The sequence below is a fragment of the Lynx canadensis genome, chromosome B3 (assembly GCF_007474595.2).
Source record: "Lynx canadensis isolate LIC74 chromosome B3, mLynCan4.pri.v2, whole genome shotgun sequence".
NCBI classification, from domain to species: Eukaryota; Metazoa; Chordata; class Mammalia; order Carnivora; family Felidae; genus Lynx; species Lynx canadensis.
This window is the reverse complement of record NC_044308.2, coordinates 33,443,649-33,470,926: the sequence shown is the minus strand read 5'-3', so window position 1 is coordinate 33,470,926 and position 27,278 is coordinate 33,443,649. Positions and strand designations below refer to the sequence as shown.

General features: G+C 49.2%; 1 protein-coding gene across 1 annotated transcript; it reads right to left on the bottom strand.

Moving 5' to 3' along the window:
* Window positions 1-271: 271 nt before the first annotated feature.
* Window positions 272-27,129, bottom strand: PKM (pyruvate kinase M1/2). The gene is given in 12 exon segments (XM_030317781.1): window positions 272-987; window positions 1,689-1,841; window positions 1,843-1,870; window positions 4,194-4,360; window positions 6,846-6,998; window positions 7,198-7,348; window positions 8,813-9,083; window positions 9,861-10,047; window positions 10,486-10,617; window positions 14,908-14,999; window positions 15,786-15,967; window positions 27,022-27,129. Coding segments are annotated over 10 exon segments (1,482 nt in total). The 5' UTR covers window positions 15,940-15,967; window positions 27,022-27,129; the 3' UTR covers window positions 272-987; window positions 1,689-1,694.
* Between the last annotated feature and the right edge of the window lie 149 nt (window positions 27,130-27,278).

Sequence of the window (27,278 nt, the reverse complement as noted above, 5' to 3'; positions counted from 1 at the left end):
AGCCAATAAAATGTCCCCAGCTGCAGTTTTTAGAAACCCAGCTACCACCACTTCCTCAGGGTGCCTGAGGATAAGGGGTAACCTGTATCCTCGACAGCTACTGCCTCCCCGCACCTCGGCATCCCGCAGAGAAGATGGCAGGTGACCTGGTCATCACACAGGAGCAACCATCAGGCGCAAGGGCCCTTACCATTTTCACCCTCAGAGGACAGGTTCACCACCACACACACACCCTCCCCTCCCCCCCCATCAGAAAGAGAGGAAACCGGTACTTCAGCTGTGTTTATTGACACAGTAGGCTCTATAGCAATAGGCTGGGAGGGTGGCTGTAGTAGTGGGGAAAATGGGAGGGTGGGGGGCGTGTTTGCCTGCAACAGCTGAGTGGAGTGTAGGAACACAAGTGCACAATGCACGACAAGGGGAGCCTGAGGGGATGGGGGAGCAAGGAAGGCCCGGGCCAGTCTCCTTAAACTGGAACCACTGCCCTATGCCACAACTCTTGCTGGCGGTCTCTCGATGCCAGGCCAGGGGTGGGAGTTGTCTGGGTATCCATTTTCTACAGGAACTGAATGGAATACACAAAAGGAGATGCAGCAGTGGTTGCCCTCTGTTAAGCTCTGGGGCTTCCAGTCCTGCAAACTCCCTTCATCCCTGGCTTGGGTGGGGTCACATGATGTGCAACCCAGCTCTGGGTTACCTCACCCGAACAGGGTCTTAAAAAAAGAGTCAGGTTTCAGAGGCATTAATCTTCTTCCCTAGCATCCCAGCCCACCAGTGCCACACTACAACCCCCAAGTGAGCACTACAAGCATTGCTGGCCTAATGGATGGGTTGGGGGAAGGGGATGGGACGGGGCTGGAGAAGGGGCTCTTGGGGCCTGTCATGGCACAGGCACTACACGCATGGTATTGGTGAAGCCGGAGCCAGGGCGCCACCCGGTCAGCACAATGACCACATCTCCCTTCTTGAAGAAGCCTCGGGCCTTGCCTAAAGGAAGAGAAGAAAGGTTGGTGAGTAAAAGCCAAGCCAGGCAGATGTGCACCTGGCTGACTGCCCCGCAGCCAGAGGGAGCAAGCAGGGCTGACTCATCATTACTTCCTTACACCACAAGGTGGCGCAAGCATCACAGCCCAGGCAAAGGGGATGCATGAGGGAGGCCCAGATATTTCCTTATCAATCAAAGAGAGTTGGCAGGGACCTTTGGACATCACTCATTTTATACTCTAGAGGGTGGAGAGCCTTCCCCAAAGTCAGAGCTAGTTGCTTCCGCTCATCCATTGACATCTTACTTTTATCAGGGACAAAGGTCATGAGTACATAATCTGTGTGTATGACACCCAGCAGTGTTTGAGCTCTAATTTTTTTTTAGCCCTCAGTAATAAGCAGATGCCAAAGAGCAGACAACCCTGACTATCCAGGATCCTTTGCTTTGGGCCCCACGCTTGAAGACAGTGAGAGGCAGTGGGAAACTGAGCCCCAAAACTCAAAAGGCTCCTCTTCCCTCCTGGGCTCAGCCCAGAACTTGAGGGAATGGGATGGAGGGTTCAGAGAACATTCCCAAGAAGACAGCTAGGGCTCTTGCACACCCTAAGGTCAGCATGTTCCCCTTTCTGTAGGATCCCAGGGACACCAGCGCTCAAGCATCCTCCCACCCCTCCAAGCTCTAGCCCTTGCTCCCAGCCACGCACCAACATTCATGCCAAGTTCACCCGAAGGTCCACATCCTCAGCCCAGGCCTCCTGCACTGGGTCCTTACACACCACAGGGAAGATGCCGCGGTACAGGTGGGCCTGGCGGGCAGTCTGGTGATTCCGAGTCACAGCAATGATGGGGGCGCGGGGGGCGGTATCTGGCCCACTGGTGAGCAGACCTGAGACAGGATGATGGACGGGCAAGAGAGGACCATTAAACAGTGTTCCGGGAGCCTCCCAGGAAGCCCTGGAGAGCCTTCAGCAACAGGTCACCCTCTAATCCAACTCACTATTGCCAGCCTGTGACCCTACCATTTTAGCATCTGCTCCCAAAGCCGGGGCAGACCCTCATCCTGTATCTTCCACAGCACGTACTACGCTTCTTCTACTACGACATCTCTAGCTTTGCTACCCGCTTGCCTTCCTCGGGGCCCCAGGGTCATACCAGCCCAGCATGGTCAGTCTCACCCTATCACCTGACATGCCCCATAGCTGGCAGAACCCCCCTCCTCTGAACTTTTCCATTCTGGCACAGATACCAGCCCTGCCCAACCTCACCAGCACCCATTCCCTCTCGCTGCCAACAACAGCTATAAGCAAGCAGCATGTGAATAGCACCTGACTCTTGACATCTGCAAAGAACAGGAGCAGAGCCCACCATCCCCCCTGGGACTCTGCAACATAAGCCTTCCCTACTGCTGTGCCCTTTCCCCAGCCCACATGGCCCCCAAGTCCCTGAAACAGTCCCAGCAACTGGGCTCTAGAGCCAACCCTGAGTATGTAAGCAAGGCTTAGAAATCTGGGTGTTACCCAGGAGGCAAGACCAGGAGATGGGAAGGTTAGTGCCAGTGGGTCTGCCTGTGAAGGCTATGGAGGGTTGGGGGGCCCCCTGAGCCCCGGGGCCAGGAGCTTCCTGGAACACGGACACTGCACACTTGGGTTGCAGATGTCTCTCAGGAGTTGAGGTGGGCCTGCTTGCAGGAGGCACTGGGCCTCAGAGGGCAAACTGTAAGGACACTCAACAGGTGTCCAGGAAACTTAAGCCATGTCACAGCAGAGAATGCCCTGCTAAAGACCTGGCCCCCATACAAGGCTTTCAGAGGAGCAAGTGCTGAAGTCGGGACTAGTAAGGGTGAAATCCCAGAAGACTGGAGCTAAAAATAGCCAAATAGCAAAGGATGGACCTTTTCACAAAGGTCAACCCTAATGGTTGGTGCTGTTTATCCCGAGCCCTCTGCCGAGGGAGTCTGCCACAGATCTCATGTCCTGCTTCTACAGAAAGCCCCCACCTGCCACTTCTCAGTGCACGGGGACCGCCTGATCTGCTCCCCTCTACCCCCCCTCCAAAAACCCTCGTGGCCCTAGGGTCAGGGATGGGGAGCACACTCCCAGACTGGGGCAGTGACACAGGCTAATTCAATCTCCCGGACTAGGAAAAGATCCCAAGGCCAAGGCCAAACACAGGCCTCTGCATGGCTGCACGGCACCAGAGGGCCAGCAAGACATCACGGTGACCTTTCCTGGTGCTGAACCCACTTGCCTTTGGGGCTCAAAGACCGACAGGGACAGGTGCACCAACCAAACAGCATGTCAGCGATCAGCACTAATTTTCCAAACTGACCTTTTAAAGAGTACACAGTAATTGGAATGAACAAAATGGCCATCTACTTTTTTTAAAAGATTAGCTTTTAGATATGAAAGAACCACTTGTAGTCAGTCTATCTGTAGTTCTATGATTAAGTCTCTGGTTTCTCTGGAGGAGGTAAACTTGCTTTGGATCCAAATGATCCAACGCCACTTAGGAGGGCTGCCTGGAATCCTCTGGGCCCTGGTGGCAGGCAGAGGGGTCTTACCTTGGCTCAGTGCCATCTGAGCCCTGTTCAATGCGCTGCTCTAGGACACCCAAGAGAGGTGTCCCCGAGCAGGGCATCCCCAGGGCACCGCCACCACCTCCTACCTGCCAGACTTGGTGAGGACGATTATGGCCCCACTGCAGCACTTGAACGAGGCCCTCCACGGCGCCCACGGCGGCGGCTTCGGTGGGTCGCTGGTAATGGGCGCCAGGCGGCGGAGTTCCTCAAATAATTGCAAGTGGTAGATGGCAGCCTCTGCCTCACGGGCAATCTAGGGGAGCAACATCCGTCCAGAGGGACGAGAAGGGGACAGAGCTTTGTCAGAGCTGTGTCACAACGGGAGAGGGTGAGGAAGAGTCGCACAGACAGCTGGTGAGGAACGTGTCCCTGGATGCCTGGCCAAGAGGAGCCCAACTACTAGAGATGCTGAGCCGAGCAACATCAAGACTCACAGGAACTAGTCCTTCGCCAGGTGCCTGTGACATCCACTGTGCCTACTGAGCCAAAGGACCCTTTGATCCTGCCCTGCCCTGACCTCCCTGGCTGGCTTCCTGCAGACGAGAAGAGGGCTGGGCCCTAGCGGTTCTTCCAGATCGGCTGGAGCGAGAGGCTGGTTATCCTACAGAGTTACCTGCCCTTGGGGCCCTACCTGCCAGACTCCGTCAGAACTATCAAAGCTGCTGCTAAACACTTATAAGAAGCCTCCACGCTGCCCATGGCCATGGCTTCCATGAGGTCTGTGGAGTGGCTTGAGCCTCGCACAAGTTCTTCAAACAGCTTGCGGTGGAACATGGCTGCCTCAGCCTCACGAGCTATCTGTAAGGTTTAGGGGGGGAGGAGAGGCAAGGAAGAGGGAAGGAGGAGGGAAAAAAACGAGAGACAACACATGGAAAGACAGAATGGGGAATTAATCAGAGGAAGGTAACCTTAGGTTAATTGGCTAAATCTGTCCTTCAGGCAGACGCAAAGAGGCAGCATGATGAAAGCCCAACTGCTCAGGGATGGGTGGAGAATTTCTAGCACCAATTGCTGCTGCTTCCCCTCCAAGAGAGGAAAAATCGGTTCTTCCATTCTGGAAGGATTTGTTCAGTGGGGGTGGGGGTAGAGAGAGACAACATGGCGGCAGGCTCTAGCACCTCGGCACAGAAACATGCCCAGGCTGGGCCCACGCCACTCCCTGGCAGGACTTGACCATGCTGCCTCATGACACAGCTTATGGGAAGAAACAGGCCCTCCCTCCTCACGTGGCTGTCTGGTTACCACAAGGCTCCTCCATGGGCTTCCATGCACACACGGAGCATTTGCTTGGCTTCAGGCACAGGGCTGCTGCTACGAGCCTTTCCAAATGCCCTGCACGCTGAACACCGTGGGAAAGCTGGGGTCAGACAGAGCCAAGCCACACAGCTTCACCGTGTTCCAAGCACGAAGGTGGAGAAATGGCAGATTTGTGAGGGTCACACTGAACAGCCATGTGAAGAGACAGATGGCCTGTGGAAGCACACAGGTAAGTTTACGATGACATTTGATTATTAACATGTAAGGATTACCAGTCATGAGAAAGCCATTCAGTTATTCACAGACCACCTGCTCAGATAACATCAAAAATTAGAAAATTTAAGCTTCAGAAGATTGTAATGCAACCAGCAGCATCTTAGAGAATGATGCGGGAGGGGAGAATCAGTAATAACATCTCATTAATTGGACAGTATGTATAAGCACGCATGTGGCAGGATTTACTAGGTTACAGGTTTTATTTCTCTGAGAATTGGGTGCATGCAGCCCAAAGACGAGGAGACATGAACAGGGAACAGAACCATACCTGGTACTGCCTAGCCCTTAGTCATGGGTCATTCATTGCCTCAGACACAAGAGAAAGCAGTGAGCAGCTGCAAGAAGCTATTAGCCAGTGTTAACTGAGGACATGGAAAGGAGAAGCCTGCACCACCTAGCCCAGACCCCGTAACTCATCTTCTGAGCAGTGCCATCCAAGCCCTGCGGTTCCCTCTAAGGTGTCTGTCTGTTCACAGGGAAGACTGGGGGTATGGAAAAGCAGAACTGGAATTCAGAGGCCAGAGCCTGATTCTTAGCCTCTGCCCCCAGTACAGGCCCCTAGATAAAGCACTGCAATGCAGGGAGAACACTGGCTCTGGAGACAGCAGATCTGGATACAAACTGAGGCTTTATCATCATGTAATCCTCATCTATCAGCTGGGCTGACATCTATCACACAGAGGATATGAAGACTCCATCAATCCGTACTACCTAATAACTAGACACACAGGAAAGGAGGAAAGGAAGGTTTTTTGGAGGGGGTGTTGCTTAAATTTGGTGCAGGGGAGGGTGTGTCACACAAAGGGCATGAGGATCCTTTGCTGACAGGAAGGTTAAAAAAAAAACCCACTTCAGAATTAGAGGCAAGTTCGCTGAGCTCCACACACATCATGAGCACTGACGTGGGGCTGTTGTTGAGAAAGTGAACCTACAGCACTCAGTTCTCCCTGGCCTGAGGAGCCCTGGTAACTGAAGCCTGGGCGGACTCTTGAGCAAGTCTAGAGCTGGACCAGACAAGGCAGAGGAACGGAGAAGCAGCCCAGCGGCGGGTCACGGCCGAGCCAAAGAGCCTTGAAGAGCTAGCTCAAAGAAGAGCCCCGTCCAGGACTCCTCCGGATGCTCGATGCAGGCCCAGCAGGCCCAGCCTTCCTCCTGCCTCTATTTGTGGACCTGCTGCCAGTCACTAAACCCCACATTTTAGCCTGAGGCATGTGCAGCAGCTCAGCAAAGCAGGCCCGGCTGCAGGCGCCATGCAAGGAGAGCTCGGTCACCACCCCCAAGCACACCCGGGGCCCCGGGGTGGGGAGGGGGTGGCACCTGATGTGGAACAGGTGGGGAATCAAATGGACCCCAAACAGATCGGCTGAGAACAGGAGCCTATGGCTTTTTCCAGAATGGGACAGAGATACTCAGGGGTCCTTCGGGCTGTCCAGAGGAAAACTACAAGTAATCTTAGTACTTGAACCAAGGGATGGACTCACAGCCTTGAAGCCAGAAGTGAAGTGCGCTCTAATGGAGGACGCCTCCAGAGCAGAGGAAAGAGGAGGGAGTGTGCGCAGGGAAGGCAGAGGAGGAAAAAACCCAATGTACCCCTCTCTCCAGCACACACCTCCTCACTCTTATTGTGACTTATAGAGGATCATCAAAGACTGAGGGCCCAGACGCCTAAAAGGTGTCACTCTGTACCAGAGCTTGCCTCCACCCTGGGCCCGGCCTGAGCCTGCGGAGATGGGGAGACTCGAAAACTCACCAGGTGCTGCATGCGAACAGCCTCCAGGGGGTAGTCCCCTTTGGCGGTCTCTCCAGAAAGCATGATACAGTCGGCTCCATCCAAGACCGCATTGGCCACATCACTGCCCTCAGCCCTGGTGGGACGGGGCTTCTTGATCATGCTCTCCAGCATCTGGGAGGGGGACAGGGCATGAGTGAGATGCAGCCTCAGCAGCCTTCAGAGATGAAGGTCTACCAGCTAACCCCCTGGATACGTGTCTGCACATGAGGGGAAGGAAGGGTGTGTGTGTGTTTGAGAGACATGGGGCAGGCCCTGGGGAGAGCCCAGGTGGCCTCCCTGTAAGCGTATGAGAGCAGGGAGAGGCACATGCCTGCGTCGCACAGATGACAGGCTTCCCAGCTCGGTTGCACCTCCCAATCATCATCTTCTGAGCAAGGAAGACCTTCTCTGCAGGAATCTCAATGCCTAGATCACCACGAGCCACCATGATCCCATCGCTGGCTTCCAGAATTTCATCAAACCTGACAGGTTAGGAAGAGAGAGAGGTTACATGGAACAAGGCCACAACTGCATTAATTACTGCACACAGGAAGTTCTCCTGGGTTCTATGACCTCATCACGCGTATAAAGAGGCGACGGGGTGTTCCAGCTACCTTAGCCGCCCCCCAAAGTAGGCTAACACTTGCCCTGGCTTCTTCAGCACTAGCATGAGAACTTCACTGAAGGGGCAGGGAGGAGAGCAAGGTTTCCTCCAAAGCCCTGTAGGCTCATTTCCTCTCCATCTGCACTTCAAGGCCCCCTCTTAAGGTATCTCTCTACCGTCTCCACTCTAGCTAGCACTTCCAAGGCAGAAAGAGAACCCGAGGCCAACTGACTGCTCACGACATAAAGGTCCTTGGCCAGAAGGGCTGCTCCTTGAGGTGGCCCCCTCCCAACATGCTGAAGGCAAGAATAGCTGTGGCTCTGCCTGGTCTGTGGCCAGGGTCAGCGAGCACCCATGGCTCATCAGGATGGCAGGATCCCAGTACAAAGGACATCTATGCAAAGTTAAGAATGGCAAGGTCAAACAGTGGGCGGGGCCGCTCCACCCACCCTCCCCAAGTACATGCCTAATCCACACAAGTAGGTCTAGGGTTTTAGCTGTGCCGGCTTATGTTCCTAGCAGGGAGCTGGAGAGGAACAGAGGTCACGGAGCTGGTCATACCCACTCGGCTCAACCTGGGGAATACTGGGGAGGTGGTGAAACGGAGCTGGGACCATCTAATACACCTGGAGAGGCACATGCTTTCCTCCAGGAAGCTGGTAACATTCCAGAGCCCAAACATCAGGCCAGCTGCTTTCTAAGCGAAGATAAGGACACCACGAGCTTCCACATGCCTCCCAAGTGAGGGGCTAAAAAGGGCCCCTTCCTAAGGGCCTGCTATCTTCCTTCTGTTGTGAAAAAATGGTGGTGTAGGTGGGGGGGGTGGAGGGGCAACGTCCCCTTATTCTGGCAAACATAGGTAGTGCTCCTTATTAGGAGGACAGCATAATGGCCCTTGACCTGTGAGCAGTGACCCTGTCCACTCCCAACGCTGGTCCCTGGGCCTGTGGAACAGTATCAATCACCATTGGGAAGCACCAGCATGCCCATCACCTGGGAAGATATGTATGTATTTTTTTTTTAAATACCAATGCCTTGGGGCACCTTCGGACTCAGTCTGAAGAGCCGTGTGACTCTTGGTCTCAGGGTTGTGGGTTTGAGCCCCAAGCTGGGTGTAGAGACTGTATACATACATGCATGAATAAAAATAACCAATGCCTTTCATTCTCCCCGCTTAAGAGGGACTCCATGGGTCTGGCCTAAGCTAGGGAGTCTGCATTCTGATAGGCTGGTCACCAGGTTTGGGAACTGGATATTCACAAGATATAGCCTTTTTGGAAAGTGCAGGGCGGGGGGGGGCTGAAGGAGGCAGGAGACAGAAGGCGGGGGGGCGGGCACTTACCTCCGAACTCCCTCATGATTCTCGATTTTGCTGATTATCTTGATGTTCTTTCCTTTTTCTCCCAGGACCTTTCTAACTTCATGGACATCAGATGCCTTGCGGATGAAAGATGCAAACACCATATCTACATCCTGCTCTACCCCAAATTTCAGATCCTGGATGTCCTTTTCTGACACAGCAGGCAAGTCCACAGCAGCCCCAGGAAGGTTCACACCCTTCTTGCTCCCCAGGGAGCCACCATTCTCCACCTCTGTCACCAGGAAGTCAGCACCTGTGTAAAACAGAGTGGGGGGGGAGGGGCAGAGCAATGAGGGCACAACATCCTCAACAGGAAGCAGGCTCTCCCCAGTATAGTGAACTGAAAGCAGTACATTGTGGGCACTGGAGCCCTATGTCCAGAAGTCAAATACCACCTCACTAATTGTATAATCTTGGGCAAGTCAACTAACCTCTCTGTGCCTCAGTTTCCTCACCTGTTATATAGGGATAATAGTATCTGATACTCATAAGACTGTTTTAAAATTTACACAAATTATCGTGTAAAATGCTTAGGACCAGTGCCGGACACTTAAATATCAGCTATCATCCCCAAGTATACTAGAGTCCTGCACATATCATATTGACGGAAGATAGAAAGCAAAAAGGCTTTCTAACAGTGAGGATGGATTAAAAAAAAATTCTCGTATCTCCTAAAAGCACGATTAAGTTGAAGTCTGTTTTAAAAAACAACATAAGGAATTATAGAGGAACCTGGGTGGCTCAGCCGATTAAGCGTCCAACTTTGGCTCAGGTGGTGATGATCTCATGGTTTGTGAGTTCAAGCCCTGCATCGGGCTCTGACAGCATGGAGCCTGCTTGGGTTCTGTCTGTCTGCCCCTCCCCCACTTGCTCTCTCTCACAAAATAAATAACTTAGGGAAAAAAAAGAGGAATTCCTAAGAATAGACTTAATCTTGCTGTCAGCCAAACAAACTTCCCACGTTCCTTGTGTTAAAGGAAATTTAAAGAATGGGAGATGGTTTTAGACAATGAGATGCTGACTCCAGTACCTTTCTCCTTCACCAACAGAGAGATAAGCCCATCGTCCACGTAGACCTTGCTGCCCACTTCCACCACCTTGCAAATGTTCTTGTAGTCCAGCCACAGGACGTTCTCATCACATTTTTCCATGTAGGCATTGTCCAAGGTGATCTTGAGAGTGGCTCCTTTCTTCAGCTCCACCTCTGCGGTGCCACTCTACAGACAAAACAGTTTACTGCCATGAGTCCAGCCCTCATGGCAGGAAAAGAAAAGTTCTTTCCTCCTGGGAAAAACGCTCAAATCTCAGCCAGAAGTACAATAAAGCGTCTGGCTTTGGGAATAAATGATCTTCTTCTCAAACTTATCTCAAAGAAGTCATCCAGGAAAAACCTACAACGTTTTAGTCACACTATTTAATGACAGGGAAAAGGGATGAAGAGAGGCTTGGAACTAGGTTTTTAGAGTAAAAAAGCTTCCTCTCTGGTATCATTTCTTAGCAAAGTACATCAAATCAACATCGTTTACAGTGATGGATAGAACTCTCCTTTCTAGATCTAAACTAAGGAACATGGCCTCCGAGCAGGGCACAGACACGGCCCTCCAGAGCCCACCGCCCCCTGTACCTTCCCTGTCCCCACTCCCGGTGATACTTACGCCCTTGATGAGCCCAGTTCGGATCTCAGGTCCTTTGGTGTCCAGGGCCACAGCAACTGGCCGGTAACGAATGGGGTCAGAAGCAAAGCTTTCCGTGGCTGCACGCACATTCTTGATGGTCTCAGCATGGTACTGGGGTAAGGAAGGAGAATGATGGGTGTCCTCCCACATGAGGAGCTAGCCCCAGAACTGAAGTTGATCCCTCAAGGAAAAGCCTTGGATGTTCCAAACCCCTGCCTTCTTTGGCTAGCCTCAGTGTCATCCATTCACTGAGCACCCTCAACCTTATCTCAATCCCCTTGGTTTCTGCCCACTTCTTCCACAGCACTAACTCGCTCATGGGCAAATCTTAGTTTAGAACACTGCCACCAAAACCCACTACAGGTATGGTGTAAACACATCTCAACATAAAAAGAAGCGTGTCTTATTTTCTCTAGGACCTAGGAATTACTCTCCCTCGGCAAATAAAACAGGCAACTGGAATAAAAGACCTTGCACTTATGTGTGCACAGTGCTGGTCCGGCAATCAGTGTCAGATTCTGATAGATTTGGCAATTCTGAGCTTTTTCCTCTACTGATTCCAAGTACAATCCAAACTCCAGAGTTATTTACTTAAGCTTACAATGGCCAAGCTACACAACTCATTGCTAAGGTCCGGCAGACCTGGTTTTTACAATCACTTTCCGGAGCAGTCTAGGGAAAGGTGGGAATATGCCTCTCTCTGAACTAAATGCCCTGGCTTCCATCTTTTTCCTAAGCCCTTTCTTTTTTCCAATTGTTGCTACCATCTGACGAAAAGGAGACTCAAAGCCAAGATGTCAAAAGTGCTTAGTATAATCAACAGGACACTGCTGATAACAGAAGCACCCAATTCAGCACTTTGCAGGCCCTGTGCTTCAGCCACCCGGTCCAGGACAGTAGCACCCACAAGGAGGCTGGAGGGGAGCCGGAACAAGGACAGTGCTGCCAGAAGCTTGTGTCTGAAAATCTTCAGCTTCTAATTATGCTATCTAATGAGGACCAATGGCTGTTTTCCGGGGGCAGAGGCCCTTATTCTAAGTTATAGAAATTTCTTTCTATTGCTGACTCACAATAAAAACAATAGAGAATAGAATATAGAGATAACTTTTCAAAGAAATGGGTATTTCATATGGTCAAATCCCTTTCCCTCGGAGCTGATGTGAGGCGTAAAAGAATCCATGAAGTATTTAGAACAGAGATGAACAACAGTAATTACTTAATAATTGTTACCTAGCATTACCATCATCTTCTATTGACCATTCTATTTCATCCAATATGCACTTTGTGTTTGGTCACGAGGCAGGGCATTCTTTTAGTAGACAACTGGATTTGGCTGTGAAGTTTTATTTGTGCTTTCTGCCTCTAAGGGAACAAGCCTCGTGTGCTAACCTGTCTGGTTCGGGTACTGTCCTTGGCTCGTCTTACTGTCAGGGTGTGCTGATTTCAAAGAACATACTGGGAAGACTTCTGTACTTCTCTAGGCTCTGGGACAGTGTGACAGAGGATCTAACTGCTCCTTCAAGGCAGTCAGAAGGAAGTCATCAAAGTCATTTAGGCCTGGTGTTCTGAACCAGAGCTAGAGCTAATGGCCACATTTTCAATTTCTTCAGGCTGTTCATCTATTTATATTTTCTACATCTTGGATATTATCTTTTCTTGGAAAAGAGTCAAGTTCATCTCAATATATAGAAATTAAAGTAGAAGTCTTTTTATGACTTTCAAACTCTCTTCTAATACATAGGAAATATTCCCTTCTCCTACTCTTTTTTTTTTTTTTTTGTGCATCCTGATTCTTGACCAGGTTTTCCAGAAGTTTCTGTGCTACAGAGGTGTTTTGGTTTGTCAAATTTAGTTTTTATTTCATGAAGTTACGTTTTTAAATCAATGCTTTCCCTTCACCCTTTTTAGATTATTTGGTTACTAGTATTTTAACTATTTCATTTACTTTCATTAGGACTTTTGTTTTCTGGTAAGTACATTTAAGTCTGTGTTAAGACTTAAAGTTTCCACAAAAAAATATGCCAGAGGATATGGCCTATATAATTTCCATTTTATGGAACTTGAGGGGTGGGTTTTGGTGGCCTAATAAATTTTAAAATCCTAAGCATTTTAAATAAATATGTGTTTTGGTCTTGAATGGACATAAAGTCATCTATTTATATACATACCAATAAGATTATTAGGTCTTATATATCTACAGTTATCTTTTGGTACACTGCTGGAAGGTGTACTGAAGTCTTCCGCTAGGGCTGTGGTTTTGCTGGATGTTAACAAGTGGTAAAGAAGTCCATCAGTTAATACTGTCCTTGTGGAAGATTCTAAATTTAGGTTGTTTAAAAGTCAGTATCACTGGGACCACATGTTCAGTAAGAACACATCTTGCCCAGGTGAACTGCTACAAGTGGGGTTAGGGAGACTGGCAAAAAGATAAGATGCAGATAGTAGATGGCCCTCTGTTAGAGGGAGAGAAAACAATTTCAATGTTCTGTTTTAAAAGAGTACTTAAAAACTGTCAAGAGCTGGGAAAGCATGCTAGAGCATCTAGTCAAACTTGCATGTGAAGTAAGAGCTCTGACATGCAGTCAAAACTAAAACTGTTTACGTTACATTATGTAATATTAAATTATATAACTATATATAATATTAGAACAATTTCAGATGAGCCAAAACCCTGATCCCAGAGACAACCTTATCCTGGTCAAAAACCGCAGAATAAACCCACTAGAGAGACTTGGGGGGTGTTTTGTTGTTGCTGGGTTTTTTTTAAGTCCCAATTCTAACTTAGGAATAAGAGTCAAAGCAGAGGTTATCTCCAAATGTGTCTTGTAGTTTAAAAAGACCAAAATCCCTGAGCCAGCCCCTGTCCAGCAGGTGCAGTAGAGAGCACGCAGCCTTGCCATTTCAGAGCTGCAGTGGTGTTATTTTACTGGATGGAAGAGGCCACAAGCCTAGTTAAAGGTCAACTTCTTAAAATCTATTTCTGCTTCTTCTGCTACACAGAGGAGACCCTGGCACGGTCCAGGAGCAGGGATCAATAGTGAACCAATCCCCACTGGTATCTTTAGCTCTGTCTTTGGGCTAAGCTAACACTTGCAGGAATTCCTAGGGACTTCCGCCAAGGACCCCGACATCGGAAAATTACAGAATGTCACCACAGACCTGTCTTAACCTGCCTAAAGTGCCGGCTGAGCACAGTTCCTCTGAACTTGGTCAGGCCTCCATGACATTTGGAAGCCGGCCGCCTGCCAGGCCATAGGCTGTTTATGGAACATGGGCTACAGAACTCACGATGGAGAGTCTCACGTTTCCAGAAAGGAGAAATTCGCCTCTTGGACTGTACTTCCTGAGGCTTTATTTTTAGTCTAAACTTAACACCAGCTTCCAAATGCCAGAGGGCAACCCCTTACCACTTGCCCTTACAGGGTAGCATTTTCCTTTTTCTAAACAGAAGAGTGAGGGGAGTTTGGCCCATCCATTACTTTCATACCAATGCCAGTATGAAATCTCATGGCTTATGAGTAAGGCTGATGGTTTTTAAAAGGAACTGTATGTCAGGGAACCTCAATTCCTCCCTCAAAATGAGTTTGGGAACAGAAGCAGGCAGGAATGGAGCACTTCCCAGTAGCTAGGTAAAGCCTCTGTCCACAGGTCAAGTCAGCTCATAAACAGCCTCAGCACAAATACATTCCTACCACGCTGCTGGAGAAGTGTCCAGACTTTATTTTAATGTACCAGAGCCCCTGGGAAGACACAGGCCAGGAACACAATGTTGACGAAAGGGGGTATTATATGCCAAGAAGTGTTAGTGCATGAGACTCAGTCCTTAACTTGCAATAAGGACTTCTGTACCTGCTCAGTTATCTTGATCTAACCTAGGCCAGAATTCAATCTGCAGGGTGACCTTTTGGCTCATCACCTCAATATGAACTGTTACAGAAACCCAAGGGTAAGGAGGTGTCAAGCACTGTGGCCACGATACCTAATGGCTTACAAGGTTTTCCAGTAGAACCCTTCCACACTTTTTTTTTAAGTTTATTTTTCCCAGCAATCTTTATACCCAACTTGGGGCCCAAACCCACAACCCCAAGATCAAGAGTCGCATGTTCCTCTGACTGAGCCAGTCAGGCACCCCAAACCTTCCATACTCTTGTGAACACAGGTGTGTGGGATAACCACGGCCAATAACAAAACGTATCTTCTTTGTGGAAGGAGACTTGGCCAGTTGAGATAGCAGGAGATGGGGAAAGGAAGAGTAGGGATAGGCTAGTGAAGACGATCTCCCCATTGGCTGTAAACCCCAGATTCTTTCTTGCCTGATCCACTGTGGTTAAATGAACACCGCACTCCCACCCACTTTCCTACATGCTCTCCCAGTGGCCAAACTGTCCAGCTGAGGCTCACCTCATGAGTTCCATGAGAGAAGTTCAGACGAGCCACATTCATTCCAGATTTAATCATCTCTTTCAATATCTCCACAGATCGGGAAGCCGGACCTAGTGAAAAAAATTTTAAAGCCTAAGTGTTATTCAAAGTAGGAATAACACTTGAGTTTGAAGAACTCTGGATATTCTTTGTCCCTAAATTTCCCTCCTGCAAAAAGCTCAAAATTCTTTCAAAAGCATATACATAGCTGTTATTGTGTTTGCCCACTTTCTTGATTTAAGGGGTCACTTTTCCTATTTCCTTCAAATTCTACAGGCTCCTATCTAACTAGGAAAGCCTAAGTAAGACTTGGCCAGCCCTCTCTGCTCTCCCTGAAGGCTAGCCAGATGTCCAACCACAGAACTGTGGTTGCACAGAGCCATGTCAAAAAGGTCTTCCCAAGAGGGGCACCTGGGTGGCTCAATTGGTTAAGCATCCGACTTCGGCTCAGATCATGATTTCATGGTTCATGAATTTGAGCCCCGCATCGGGCTCTCTGCTGTCAGTGCAGAGCCCGCTTTGGATCCTTGGTCTTCTTCTTTCTCTCTCTGCCCCTCCACTGCTCTCTCCCTCTCTCTCAAAACTAAAACATTTTTTAAAATCTTAAAAAAAAAAAAAAAGATCTTCCTCAGATTTCTGAGATGCTCCTAAAAGAGGTGCTAAGGAAGATATCGTCTAAATTTCGCCTTTAGTAGCAAAAAGAGCAACTTACTGCAACTTCCTATGACCTGAGTTCCCACAAGAATCTGTGTAGCCTCTCGCTCAACAACCAGGTTTGCTACATTTATTTTGTCTTTTCAGGAGAGAAAAGATCACTGTCATAGGAGGCCCTCGTTTTGAGGGGCACACCCACTCACCGATGGTACAGATGATGCCTGTGTTACGGGCCGTGATGGGTGGCGAGTCAATGTCCAGGCGGCACATGTGCTCCAAGAACGTGTCAGCCATGGCTGCGTGCAGCTGCTGGGTCTGAATGAAGGCGGTCCCGACATCACTATGGGGCTTTGACATGGCTGCTGAGGTCCTGGGTCCAGGAGAACTGAAGAGAGAGTATCAGTCTGAGAAGCCCAGGTAGTTAATATACCACTTGGCACATGAGGCTGTTTCCTGCTTACACATTAACTCAATAAGCACACTTTGCACACAAGCCACAGGGAGCCCTGCCACGCTCTGGCCATGTGGGTGCTCCTCAAGTCAGGCATAGGGTTCACACGGCCGTGAGCAAGTGGGAAGGACCTCAAAGAACAGTTTAAAACCTCGTACCCAATGTGTGTACTTCCCAAGTACCTGCTGTAAGCAGACCCCCCTTACAACAGCTCATATCTACCTTGACAGCCTTTCTTGTCCGTCCTACAAACAACATGTCACAGGCATGGAAAGAGCTTCCCCAAAAGAAAATTGTAACTGATCTTCCAGTGAGGTAAAGAATGGAATCCTAGTTTAGTACCTTGGTGAATCTAGATCTTTGTATGAAAAGCTATCTCAAAGCTATAAATGTCTGCTACAGGGCAGGGCATCCACATTGGCTTTTAACAATCCCCACCCAAACTCAAAGTGAGTTTCCTGGTTGTAAAGACAGCCACCAACCAGGCAGTCCGTTGAGCTCTGGGATACTAGATTTTCACTAACACCGGGCACACATCAAGTTCATTCCTCGACTCACGCTAGCAGGAGAGTTCACAGACAGATAGTAGAAACCAGTCCCTAGACAGGAAGCAAAGTTGATCCAAAACGCTGAATGCAGAATCTTTTGTCCCAGGAGTCTACCTAAAAACTACATCTACTTTTGGTCAGCAGCACTTTAGGACACACAAAGTAATTTGCATAAATTCAAGGATAACCCCAAAGGGCACTGGTCTCATTCTAAAATTAGTACAGCAACTTTAACAGAACAGTCACAACATGAGGAAATTAAGATTGCTTGCCAAATCCTTTTCCCAACTGATTTTCTGATGCACCATCCCAGTTCAACTTTCTGACAAGTACACCACCCTAAGTAACAAAGACCATCTGTGTTTCAGGTAATTAACCAGGCCAGGTCACAATCCTGACAACTGTCCCGACCTTTGCTTTCTTCATTACTGACTTACAACTAAACTCACTCAGCCGGTTAGTTAGCTGATTACAAAGACTTGAGAAGTTTCCAGGCAGTGTCTTAAGAACCATCAGGTAAGGATGCGAGCCAGAGCTGGACGCTCCTCATCAGAAGGCTGTCCCTCTCAAGTTCTCAGACCAAGGGCTACTCCTTCTAAAACCCTTGAGCCTAGAGGCTTCAGGCCAGGCTCTGGAACAAGCCCCTCTTCAGCCCTGTCCCTCCTCTTCCTATAAATCTAAGGCACCCTGATATATCACTCTTACAATCTTTCTCCTCCTCCATCCTTGACTTGGTGGCCTCTCTGGGTAGTTCGAGTAGACCATGCATCTAAACCTACCTCTGCTACCTTCGAGAATTGTGATAAAAGCCCAAGAAGCTTTGTGACCAGGTATGAGCAAACCTGTCAGCTACTGAAAATGGACAGTTACCACATTTTAAAAAAAAGGGGGAGGGAGGGGTGCCTGGGTGGCTCAGCGGGTTAAGCATCTGACTTCGGCTCAGGTCATGATCTCTCAGTTTGTGAGTTCCAGCCCCGCAGCGGGCTCTGTGCTGACAGCTCGGAGCCTGGAGGCTGCTTCGGATTCTGTGCCTCCCTCTCTCTCTGCCCCTCCCCCATTCACACTCTGTGTGTGTCTCTCTCTCAAAAATAAATAAACCTTTGAAGAAAGAAAGAAAGAAAGAAAGAAAGAAAGAAAGAAAGAAAGAAAGAAAGAAAGAAAACAAATGGCTACCACCAGTCCTCAACTATAGAAGCCAAAACTTTAAAACTGGGGAAGTAAGATATTGGCTAACTATTCCACATGACAAATGCACTGTTCCCTTCAGTGTGCATTTCCTAACTCTCTAATACAACATACCAGGCAGCAAAATGAAAACATCAACCCTCTCCTCCATGACCTATTTGGTTTTATATCTGTTAACACCTAATACTAGGAGGTATTCCAGTGTCTGTTGAATGACCTTTCAGTGTATCTTAACACCTCTTTGCCGAAGTCAAAGTTCTACCCCCCTTCCCCTCCTTCCCTGAATCTGAAGCACTGAGGAATTACTGAAGGTACTGCCTGGGCAGGCAGGGTTCCTTCACCTGCACTCGTGGGGGGGTCAGGGTTGCTGCCTGCAGAGCACACAGCGGGTGGGGCTTAGGCAAGTCTGGCTGTGAAGGGAACACTACTGAAGAGATGGCACCAGGGGGCACACGAACCCAGTTGGAACACAAAGGCCTTGCTGTGGCCTCCAAGTGGAGTCACCATCCAGTTTGAGGACTGTATCATGAACCAAATAAGATCTGAATGAATGGGTTGGAGTAACTAACCCCAATCTTCTTAAAAACCATCAGCTGTCAAAAACAAAAACCAACACCCCCCCCCCCAAAAAAAAAATAAAAAAATCATCAGCATCAGCTGCCTCTTCTCTAGACCTGAGACATCAGGGTTTCCTTGCAAGGACCTGGCTGGGGCCACTGGTTATTGGGTCATACCTTGTGTTCTCTGGGCTTGGGCTTCCGATGACATAATGCTCTTTTTTTGGCTCAGGGTGGCTCCTTGGCCCCACTTGCAAAGATCGCTCGGAGCTGAGTAAAGTTTGCTCTGCAGAGCTGTACAAGGATCAAGGCAGAAGCTGAGTGTAACTAAAGTTCTTTGGGGCAATGGAAAAAACTACCTTAGTAACCAGGTAGCCAGGTGGTAGCTGCTCCCAGAGGTGCAGCTATGTTACAGAGAAAATACCAAGAAACTGGTAACAGAAACTTTGCAGGTAAAAGTAAGTTCTTACTGGCTCCTCTACGATGCTTTATCTCCTAGTGGAGACCAGATTACCTTCCCTCTAAATTTTCTTTAAGCCTGGGGGTTTACTAACATTTCACTATTCTATATAAGAACCTGGTTGGTTTGGGCTCAGATCTTGATCTCATGGTTCGTGAGACTGAGCCCCAGTGGCTCTGCACTGCCAGCACGGGTGCTGCTTGGGATTCTTTCTCTTCCTCTCCCTCTGCCCCTCCCCCACTCACACTGGTGCGCGCTCTCTCTCAAAATAAATAAACTTTAAAATAAACATACATTTGGGGCGCCTGGGTAGCTCAGTCGGTTAAGTGTCCGACTTCGGCTCAGGTCATGATCTCGAGGTTCGTGAGTTCAAGCCCCGTGTCAGGCTCTGTGCTGATGGCTCAGAGCCTGGAGCCTGTTTCGGATTCTGTGTCTCCCTCTCTCTCTGACCCTCCCCCGTTCATGCTCCGTCTCTCTTTGTCTCAAAAATAAATAAACGTTAAAAAAAAATTAAAAAATAAAATAAACATACATTTAACTGGAAAAATATCTACCTAAATATTAACAGCACATCAGCTGGTGATAGGATTACAGCAAATTTTTTTCTTCCTTTTACTAATTTACCCGTAATGAAATATTTCCATATTAAGAAAAATGGCAACTGTACCTCTCCTGAAAATGATAACATTTATAAGTTTCCTGGTAAAAGTGTTGGAATTAAAAGGGTTAGAAGCTTCTGGTTTTATTAATCAACCACTGCTCTATGCATTTCAGGAATACTCTGCTTAAATGGGGCAGAGGTGAGATAACACAGCTTAGGCCCTAAGTTAATAAAGTCCGCAGGACAATTCTATGCAAGAAAACCTATTAGTCACGCACCCAATTCCAGCAAACTTTTTTTCCTGTTTAGTCTGTCCTCAATCTTTACGGCAAAATCTTTGTGACAGGGATGTTCTGGTACAGAAGGGCTGTCTCCAAGGCCAGGAGCAGATACAATTATATTGGGCTCAAACAATAATCCTATGTCACCATGTCAAGTTAAATCTGAGCTTTTGCAAGCTCTGATCTTTTGCTCACCCAGGCTATTAAACACACAAAAAATAACAAATGAAAATCTGTTTGGCATTTGAGCGCATTTACATGCCAGCAATAAAAAAAAAAAAAAAAAAGCCTGCTTGTCCAGACTCCTATGCGGTATCTCAACATGTCCTTAAAGACCCCTACCAAACCAGGGAACTCAGGTCTCATCCCCAGGTCACCGGCGGGTCTCCTGCCTCAGGCTCTGCCCCAGAGCCTCCTTTGCCGGAGGGTCAGGGCTCTGCTGCCAAGGTCCTCCACGAGCCTCTCTTGAGCGCAAGCTGCCCACCCTGCCAACCACCTAACTTGAGTTCTTCCTAAACACCCTTCGACTGTCCCCTAGCCCCAGGATGGCAGTCCCAGCCCGGTTTCTCGGGGCGGGCCTCTGGGAAGAGCTCCCCGCCCCTCAGGCTGGACAGTGCCCGCCAGGACACGCAGCCAGGCCAGTGCCCGTCTGACTCACTACTGCATCCTCCTCCTTGGGAGGCAGACACATGCGCAGCCAACCTCCAGCCAGCAGTGGAAGCCCGGCGTACCCACTGATGGTGGCAAATGCTGTGCTCGGGTGCGGGAACCTTACTCGTGAGCATGAGCCCCTGCAGTAGGATCTTCCTCACAGCCATTTCTCCTCTGTGAGAAAGGAGACAGCGTCAGAGCCTCAGTGCAGGCTGAGGGGCTGGAGTAGCTACGCTCACAGCTCAGCTCCATGCACCCCTCCTCCCACCTCTCCTCCTCGTCTCCGGCAGCTCCTGGTTCTCTAGCTTCATTCGTGCCAGAAACGATTCTTTGGCCGCTATCCAGAAACCAGAGCAGGAAGGAGCATCCAAAAAATACGACATGCCTCTTCTTAGAGCCAGTACTGTTGGCGAGTTGTGCCGGGAAGGCTTCACGCTTCGCCAATTCTTTCACAAAGGCCCAAATCATTCTGCCCTAGTAAACCAGCCTGGCCCGTGGGCCTGTATGTGCATAACCCAATTTTTAACCAGCCAGGGCACTCTGCACCAAGTGTGTCCTGATGCCAAACCTCACCACACAGAGTAACCCAATTATGATGGCACCTGGTGCCCCCGATTGTGTTCCCTGCTCTGACATCAATTTGCTATCTGCACCTCCAGGTCAGCATGACAAAGGCCTTTCAATTCCCCAATCTTCAGACAAGGTGTCCCGGCCAGCCTGCTCTCTAGGAGCTCTCTTCCTAGATGCCAGAGCAACAGAAATCCCAAGACTGGCCCTAATCTGACTATGACAACACCGACATCAAAACAGGTGCCGGGCCACCTACAGAACCTAGTAAGGTCTAGACTGAATGGCTGTTTGTCCTTATATTCACTTACAGTAATGGTATCATGTATTTACATATGGAGTAGGGTATGGAGGAAAAGGCATTTCTAGCTAAGAGATGTGAATCTCAAGTCCAATCTACCCTCAGCAGGCCCAGTAATAGAAAGCCAAGTCTAGTTTACCTGGTTACTTACATAAAACAAAAATGAGCCCCCTTCAAAAATGAGCAGGTTCAAGTAAAATTCCCTTGCTTTTATTTATTCAGGGCTACAACTAAGGGACTTACACTTTACAAGCAGGGGCCTAAGGTTCTATTTCAAACTTGAGTGTAAAGAGGGCACTAAGGCAGACACAAAATGTGCCCACCCCCCAAAGGACCACTCAACTCCAGGGCAGCTAAGTCCCAAGTCAGAGAAACATCCCACGTCCTCGTTTGACCACAGATGCTCAGAGCAGAGAACTGGTTTCAGCCTGAAGGAGAAGTCCGGAGGAAGCTTTTGTTGTCCTGTGTTATGATGTCTCCTTACTAGGCTTAAAACAATGAGGCAGTGTTTTAGGGCATGATATTCATACTCTGGAAGCAGCAAGGGACCTGGAACCCTGTAGTTTAGGGCCCAAGTCAGGGACAACCAGGATGGGTGACGGCCTCCAGAGTGAGGCATTAGCTCAGAATTTAAAGGAAGAGCTGCCCTGCATCACAGTTACAGGGAGGAGAAGGGGGAAAAGGGGAGATGGGAGGAGGAATGGAAGGACCAGCTCTCTAAGAGCACTGACCTAGTTTGTATGACTGGTCTTCCTATAGTGACCTTCACAGATTTGCTTCTATTTTATTTTGAACTAAGGAAAAAAAAATAATTAACAGCTGTATTTCTACCACCCAGAACTGACTACTAACAGCCAGAATTTTAGGCTTAAAAAAAAAAAATGCATTTCGTAGAGTTCATTTTCCCTCTATCCCCACACCCCTCCAACCCTTCCACAGCCTGTCACGAACTCTGACACCCAACTACTGTCAGGAATTTTCTATCCTTCTAATTCATTTAAGTGTGACTACATCTATACCAACCCCCATGATACTGTTTTCTAAAATGTTCTAAGTAGTATACTGTTACAAACAACTTGCATTTTTCAGCACATTTAAGACCTATCTGGTGGGTACATTAGATCTGGTGAATTCATATGAACTGCTGTCCTAATCCACTACACGACTAGATCATTTACTTAAGTATTATGTATTCTCTTACTGGTTGGCCATCCTCCTCCTCCCACTGAATCAATTTTTCCACCATTAATCAGTATAAAGACAACTCTATCCTAGTACATGGTTCCTTGTGCAAATGTGAACTCCTCTCTCTATATTTCCACAAATGGAATTTATGAGTCACGGGGTATGTTTATTTTCTCTTTTACTAAATATCGTTGAACTGCTCTCCATTTACAACCAACCAGTAATGTGAGCTCCTGCCCTCTTATACCTCTGCCCAACATTCAATATTGTGAGAGCTTTAAAATGTCCATGCATGTGATAGGTTTATTAACCTGCTTTCTAATGTAGTAACAAAAGAGGGATACCAGATATCCAAAGTCTCTACTTCCCTACCTCTAACTAGATCAAAGCTCCCAGGGCTCTTCCAAAAGTGTCCATGATTTTGTCTCCTATACCATGACTGACTCACTTACTGGGTAATTCTCTTGCACTCATCACTGGAAACCAGGAAGACACCAACTGTCTAAAATTAAATAAATACTATCTGTAAGTTGATTTCAAAGGCTTGGAAGGAACGGGGGCCTTTTCACAGAACTTTTTGGACTGATCAGCTAAGCTGGGTGCTATCATAGCTGGTCTTGGCATCTTCACCCCAGAGCCCCTGCCTAACATCCAAAACAAGGCTTGCTGGCGTCAGGAGAGAGAGGCTTAGTTAGAGCTCCCCAAAAGCTTCTCCTATGGACAGAAGTGGGGGAGGTAAGTCTCAGAGGCCACCGGAGGTACTGCAGCCTGGCTTGCCCTCCTACGTGCAGACCAGCACAAACCACTGCAGGGGCGGGGCCACGCCGCTTGGTGGCCCTGCCAACCTTCTGAACTGAGCAGTCAGACCGGGAGGCAAAAAGGCCCAACAGAGGTTGCATGGCACCATCCACTACGCACCCCAGCTCACTGTCCCCAAAACAGCTTCTCTAACAAAGCCCCAAATAATCAGACTATTCATTTATCTAGCCTAAGACTGGCTTTTGGTGAAAAATCCAAGTTCCCAGAAAGTATGCTAGTATTAAGAACAGTCTTCCCTTAGCTCTGTTCCTATCTGTACCAGAATTAAGGTTTAAAATGATGACTCAGGGTCCTGTAAGACCAAAATATATATATATGTGTATATACAGATATACACACGTATATATACATATATACGTATATACATAGACACACACACACACACACACACACACACACACACGTATGTTTTTTAAGTAATCTCTATGCCCAACATGGGGCTCAAACTCACGACCCCAAGATCAAGAGTTGCATGCTCTACTGACTAAGCCAGCCAGGCACCCCTCCTGTAAGACCTTTTACCAAATCACTTAAACATCTCACAAGACCCTCGACAAGGTTGCAAGAAAACTCTGCTCACACTGGCAACTCATTCTTGTGGTGTACCAACCAACTGAGATTTGACTGTGGACGTTTGGAATGATTCAGAAATTAAATGTCAAATGAGTCATTTTCCCCTACCTAGAGCGGTCTTAGCTCTTGGCTAAAATAACACATCCTGACATGTCTTCACACAAGCCGAAGCAAAATAAATTAGAACCAGTTTAGTGTGAGTTGATAATGCACGGGTTGCGTTTTTTATACTTTCTAGCTCATAGTCATTTCCTCATTTCTTCCATTGCCTCAACATTAAGAAACGGCTTTAAGAAATAAAATGACTTTTCCTGTGACCCCCCCCCACCCCATTAATGTCACAACATTCAAGGCACAGAAGCAACTCCCTACAAGGTGCTAGCTGTTTGGAGTCCCAGCTACCAAATTTGCCAAGTCACTGGCAAATTATTGGGTCTTAGAGACCCAATAATGCTTTTTGCTAAACTATGAATTCAACACTAAAATTATTTGCTTCTAATGCAGTACTTAGAAGTGTAACTTCACTCAGAAGTGAGTTCAAGGACATTCTTTCAGTCATCATTATTCATGACCATTACAGCCCTCCTCCCACAAAGGGAGCCATGGCCCCGGAGTAGTCTCAGGAATGCAGGGACACAGGCCACATTACTTGGGCCCGGGGTTCTGCCATGCTGCACCCTAAGGTCTTAGGGCAGTACAGAGAGCCAGGGAACCTGGACAACTATTTTTCACTTAGTCGAAACCATTTTTAACTTGGGGGAAACACATGCTTCACTGTTTGACTCACTGAATAGGGAGAAGGGACTTTTTAAACCTGTGAAGACCACAGTGCAGTTTCCCACTCACCCAATGAAGAGAATTCTCTCAAAAGCAGATAAGTTGAAAGGTTGAGTCATCTTCCCCACAGAGGACCCCCCTCCACCACAGACCTGGTGCTGGGTTACATACCCTTCCCCTCAGAACAGCCCCAATGCATTTCCCAACAGCATCCTCAGGCAACAGGAGAGTGAATTATTTGCTAATAATGCTGCAGAGCAGAAGTCCTGACCTAGGCTAGCCTCTGTACCCCAGGGAGTGACCACACCCTCAGTACTGCCAACAGGAGGCTGCAGTCCCTGCCTGGGATCCTAACCTCCACTCACCAGCTGGTAAAGCAAACCCTAGAACTCCACCTGGCGTAGGTGGGGATAACAGTGAAGATTTCAGTTTGTAAGTTTGTTTCTACTCTCCTAGCCAAACATCAATTGCTGAAATTCTGCCTCCTTGTCTTCCTTCCTCTGCAGGTCCCTATTCTCAGGAGATCAAAGAGCCACTGCAGCAAGTAGAGAGCTGCAAGGTAACATTATTAGTTACTTTGTAAACACTGTACCAATATGCCTTAAGGGATTGGTTTCCAGGAGATGTCTGCATTTTAATCATGGCTCCAAAGATTAACTAAGAATACGTGTTTGGGTATGGTATGGAGAAGATGAGCCCTCATGCTCAATTACGGTTTAAGTAATTGTGCTCAGCGAACAAAGAATACATTGGAAGGCATTTCTCCTGGACATCTCACTAGAGCTCAGACACTGAGCGGAATATTCACCATATATTCATGTTAACTGGGTATATAGTGACCAATCCTTTCAACCATTAAGAGGAAAATGTTACTCCCAGTTTATACATGGGAAACTGAGGTCCTGGGGCTGAATTCTCTCTCTCATTCCAGATGTTAATGAGTCGAACCCGATTCTAAAAGCCCATTAACTTCCCAATGCCTCTGTCCATCATGCCTGGACTTTACCCATCAGGTTCACGTGGACAGGAGAGGATCAATGTCCTAGGTTTGAAGAATACAGATAAAAACCAAGGGATGCCTTTCCATGACTGGACTTTTAAATAACCTTACTATTGGAAGGTACTTTTCTGCTTCAAACCCAGTGTGTGATGCCACCTCGTGTGGCCTTTCTCCATCCCTCACCCAACAGGAAGCGATCCCTTCCTCGCAGCAGTTACCACTGTTGGTTCCCTAATCACATTATGAGCTTTGTGGGCTACGACCTTTCTGGTCATAGAAAAACAGCTTAGCACACAGAGATTTTATTGAGTGAACGCGGTACGTGGCGTCAAGCTCCTGACATATTTCTATTCTGCCCATAACCTGCTCCCACCCACCCCGAGATCTCCGTGTTCTGAAACCGAGGAGTATGTGTTCAGTGAGGTGAGGCAGAGGCGAGGCTGCACCAGTCCTGCGGAGGGGCGGGGCGGGTCCCGGTCCGCTACATGCAGCCCCGCCGCGGCAGGAGGGAGCCCCGGGACCCTCCTCGGAGCCAGCGCGGCGAATCTGGGCGGCCCCAAACAAGAATGCGCCACAGGGGCAACCACCCTTTCCTCCCCATGCAGCGGGAAGGCCGAGGGTTACATAACCTTCCAAATGGGCCGCGGGCCGCCGCTGCATCCCCCGGCGGCACGGGAGCCGGTCCAGCCCATCCGCAGACCACTGCGATTAGGGACGTGAGCTGGGGATACGGGCCCGGGGCTCCAGGACCCAGGCGAGAAAGCGGGGTGGCAAGGGGGGGGGGTTGCAGGCGGACGTGACCAGAACAGAGGGGAGGGGCGAGGACCCGGGCTGAGCGAATCAGAGAGCGGAGGAGAGGGATGCGGAGGAGCGGACGTGACCAGAATGGAGGGGGAGGGGCGGGACCAGGGCATGAATGGGGGAAGGGGCAGGCACGAGGGGGGACAAGGACGCGGGAAGAGCACGCGAAACTGAATGGAGACGGCACGGGGGGAGGGAGCTGGGGAACGGGTTTCGAGGAGAGATTACAAGGAAAGCATCCGAATGAGGGGGGCAGGGCCGGGCTGAGGGCCCAGGGAGGGGGAATGGTACAGTATTAAGGGGCCAGGGGAGGAGGCGAGCAGATGAGCAGGGGGTGAGGGAGGAAAGGAAGGAATCCGAGGAGGGAATACTGGAAGGAAGGCGAGGATGGAAGCAGATCGAGAAGAGGGAGGCGAGGATGGGACCAGAATGGGGGTGAGCACTGGGGCAGGGGAGGGCCGGCTGTGGAACAAACAAGAGCTGGGGGGGTCTGGGGGCTCTGACGAGCAGACCCTAGGCGCGAGCTGGCTCTCTCTCCCGACTTCAACCGGGTGCAAGATGCCCAGGACCCTGCGCCGGCCCCAGTGTAAGTGCCCTGAGTGCGCAGACGGCCGGGAGTCCGCACTAGCCGTGTGCACGGAACCCTGGTGGGGACGGATGGCCCAGCCTCTGCCCCGCTCACCTCCGGCGCGGTCCCGCTCGAGCTGCAGTGCGGATGCAGAAAGGTCTGGAGGCTCGCGACGCGACGCTGCTGTGCGGGAGTCGGCCGCTTGAGCCCCAAGGTTATCCTGGCTGCAGCCGCCGCAATCCCTCCGCCGCCCCGCCCCGCACCCAATCCGGGCTCCCGGCTCGCCGGGCCCCGCCCCTCCGCTTCCTCGCGGGGCGCAGTCACCTTCAGGAGGAAGTGCCGCGGCACCCAACGCGCTGCCAGGTTGCCCT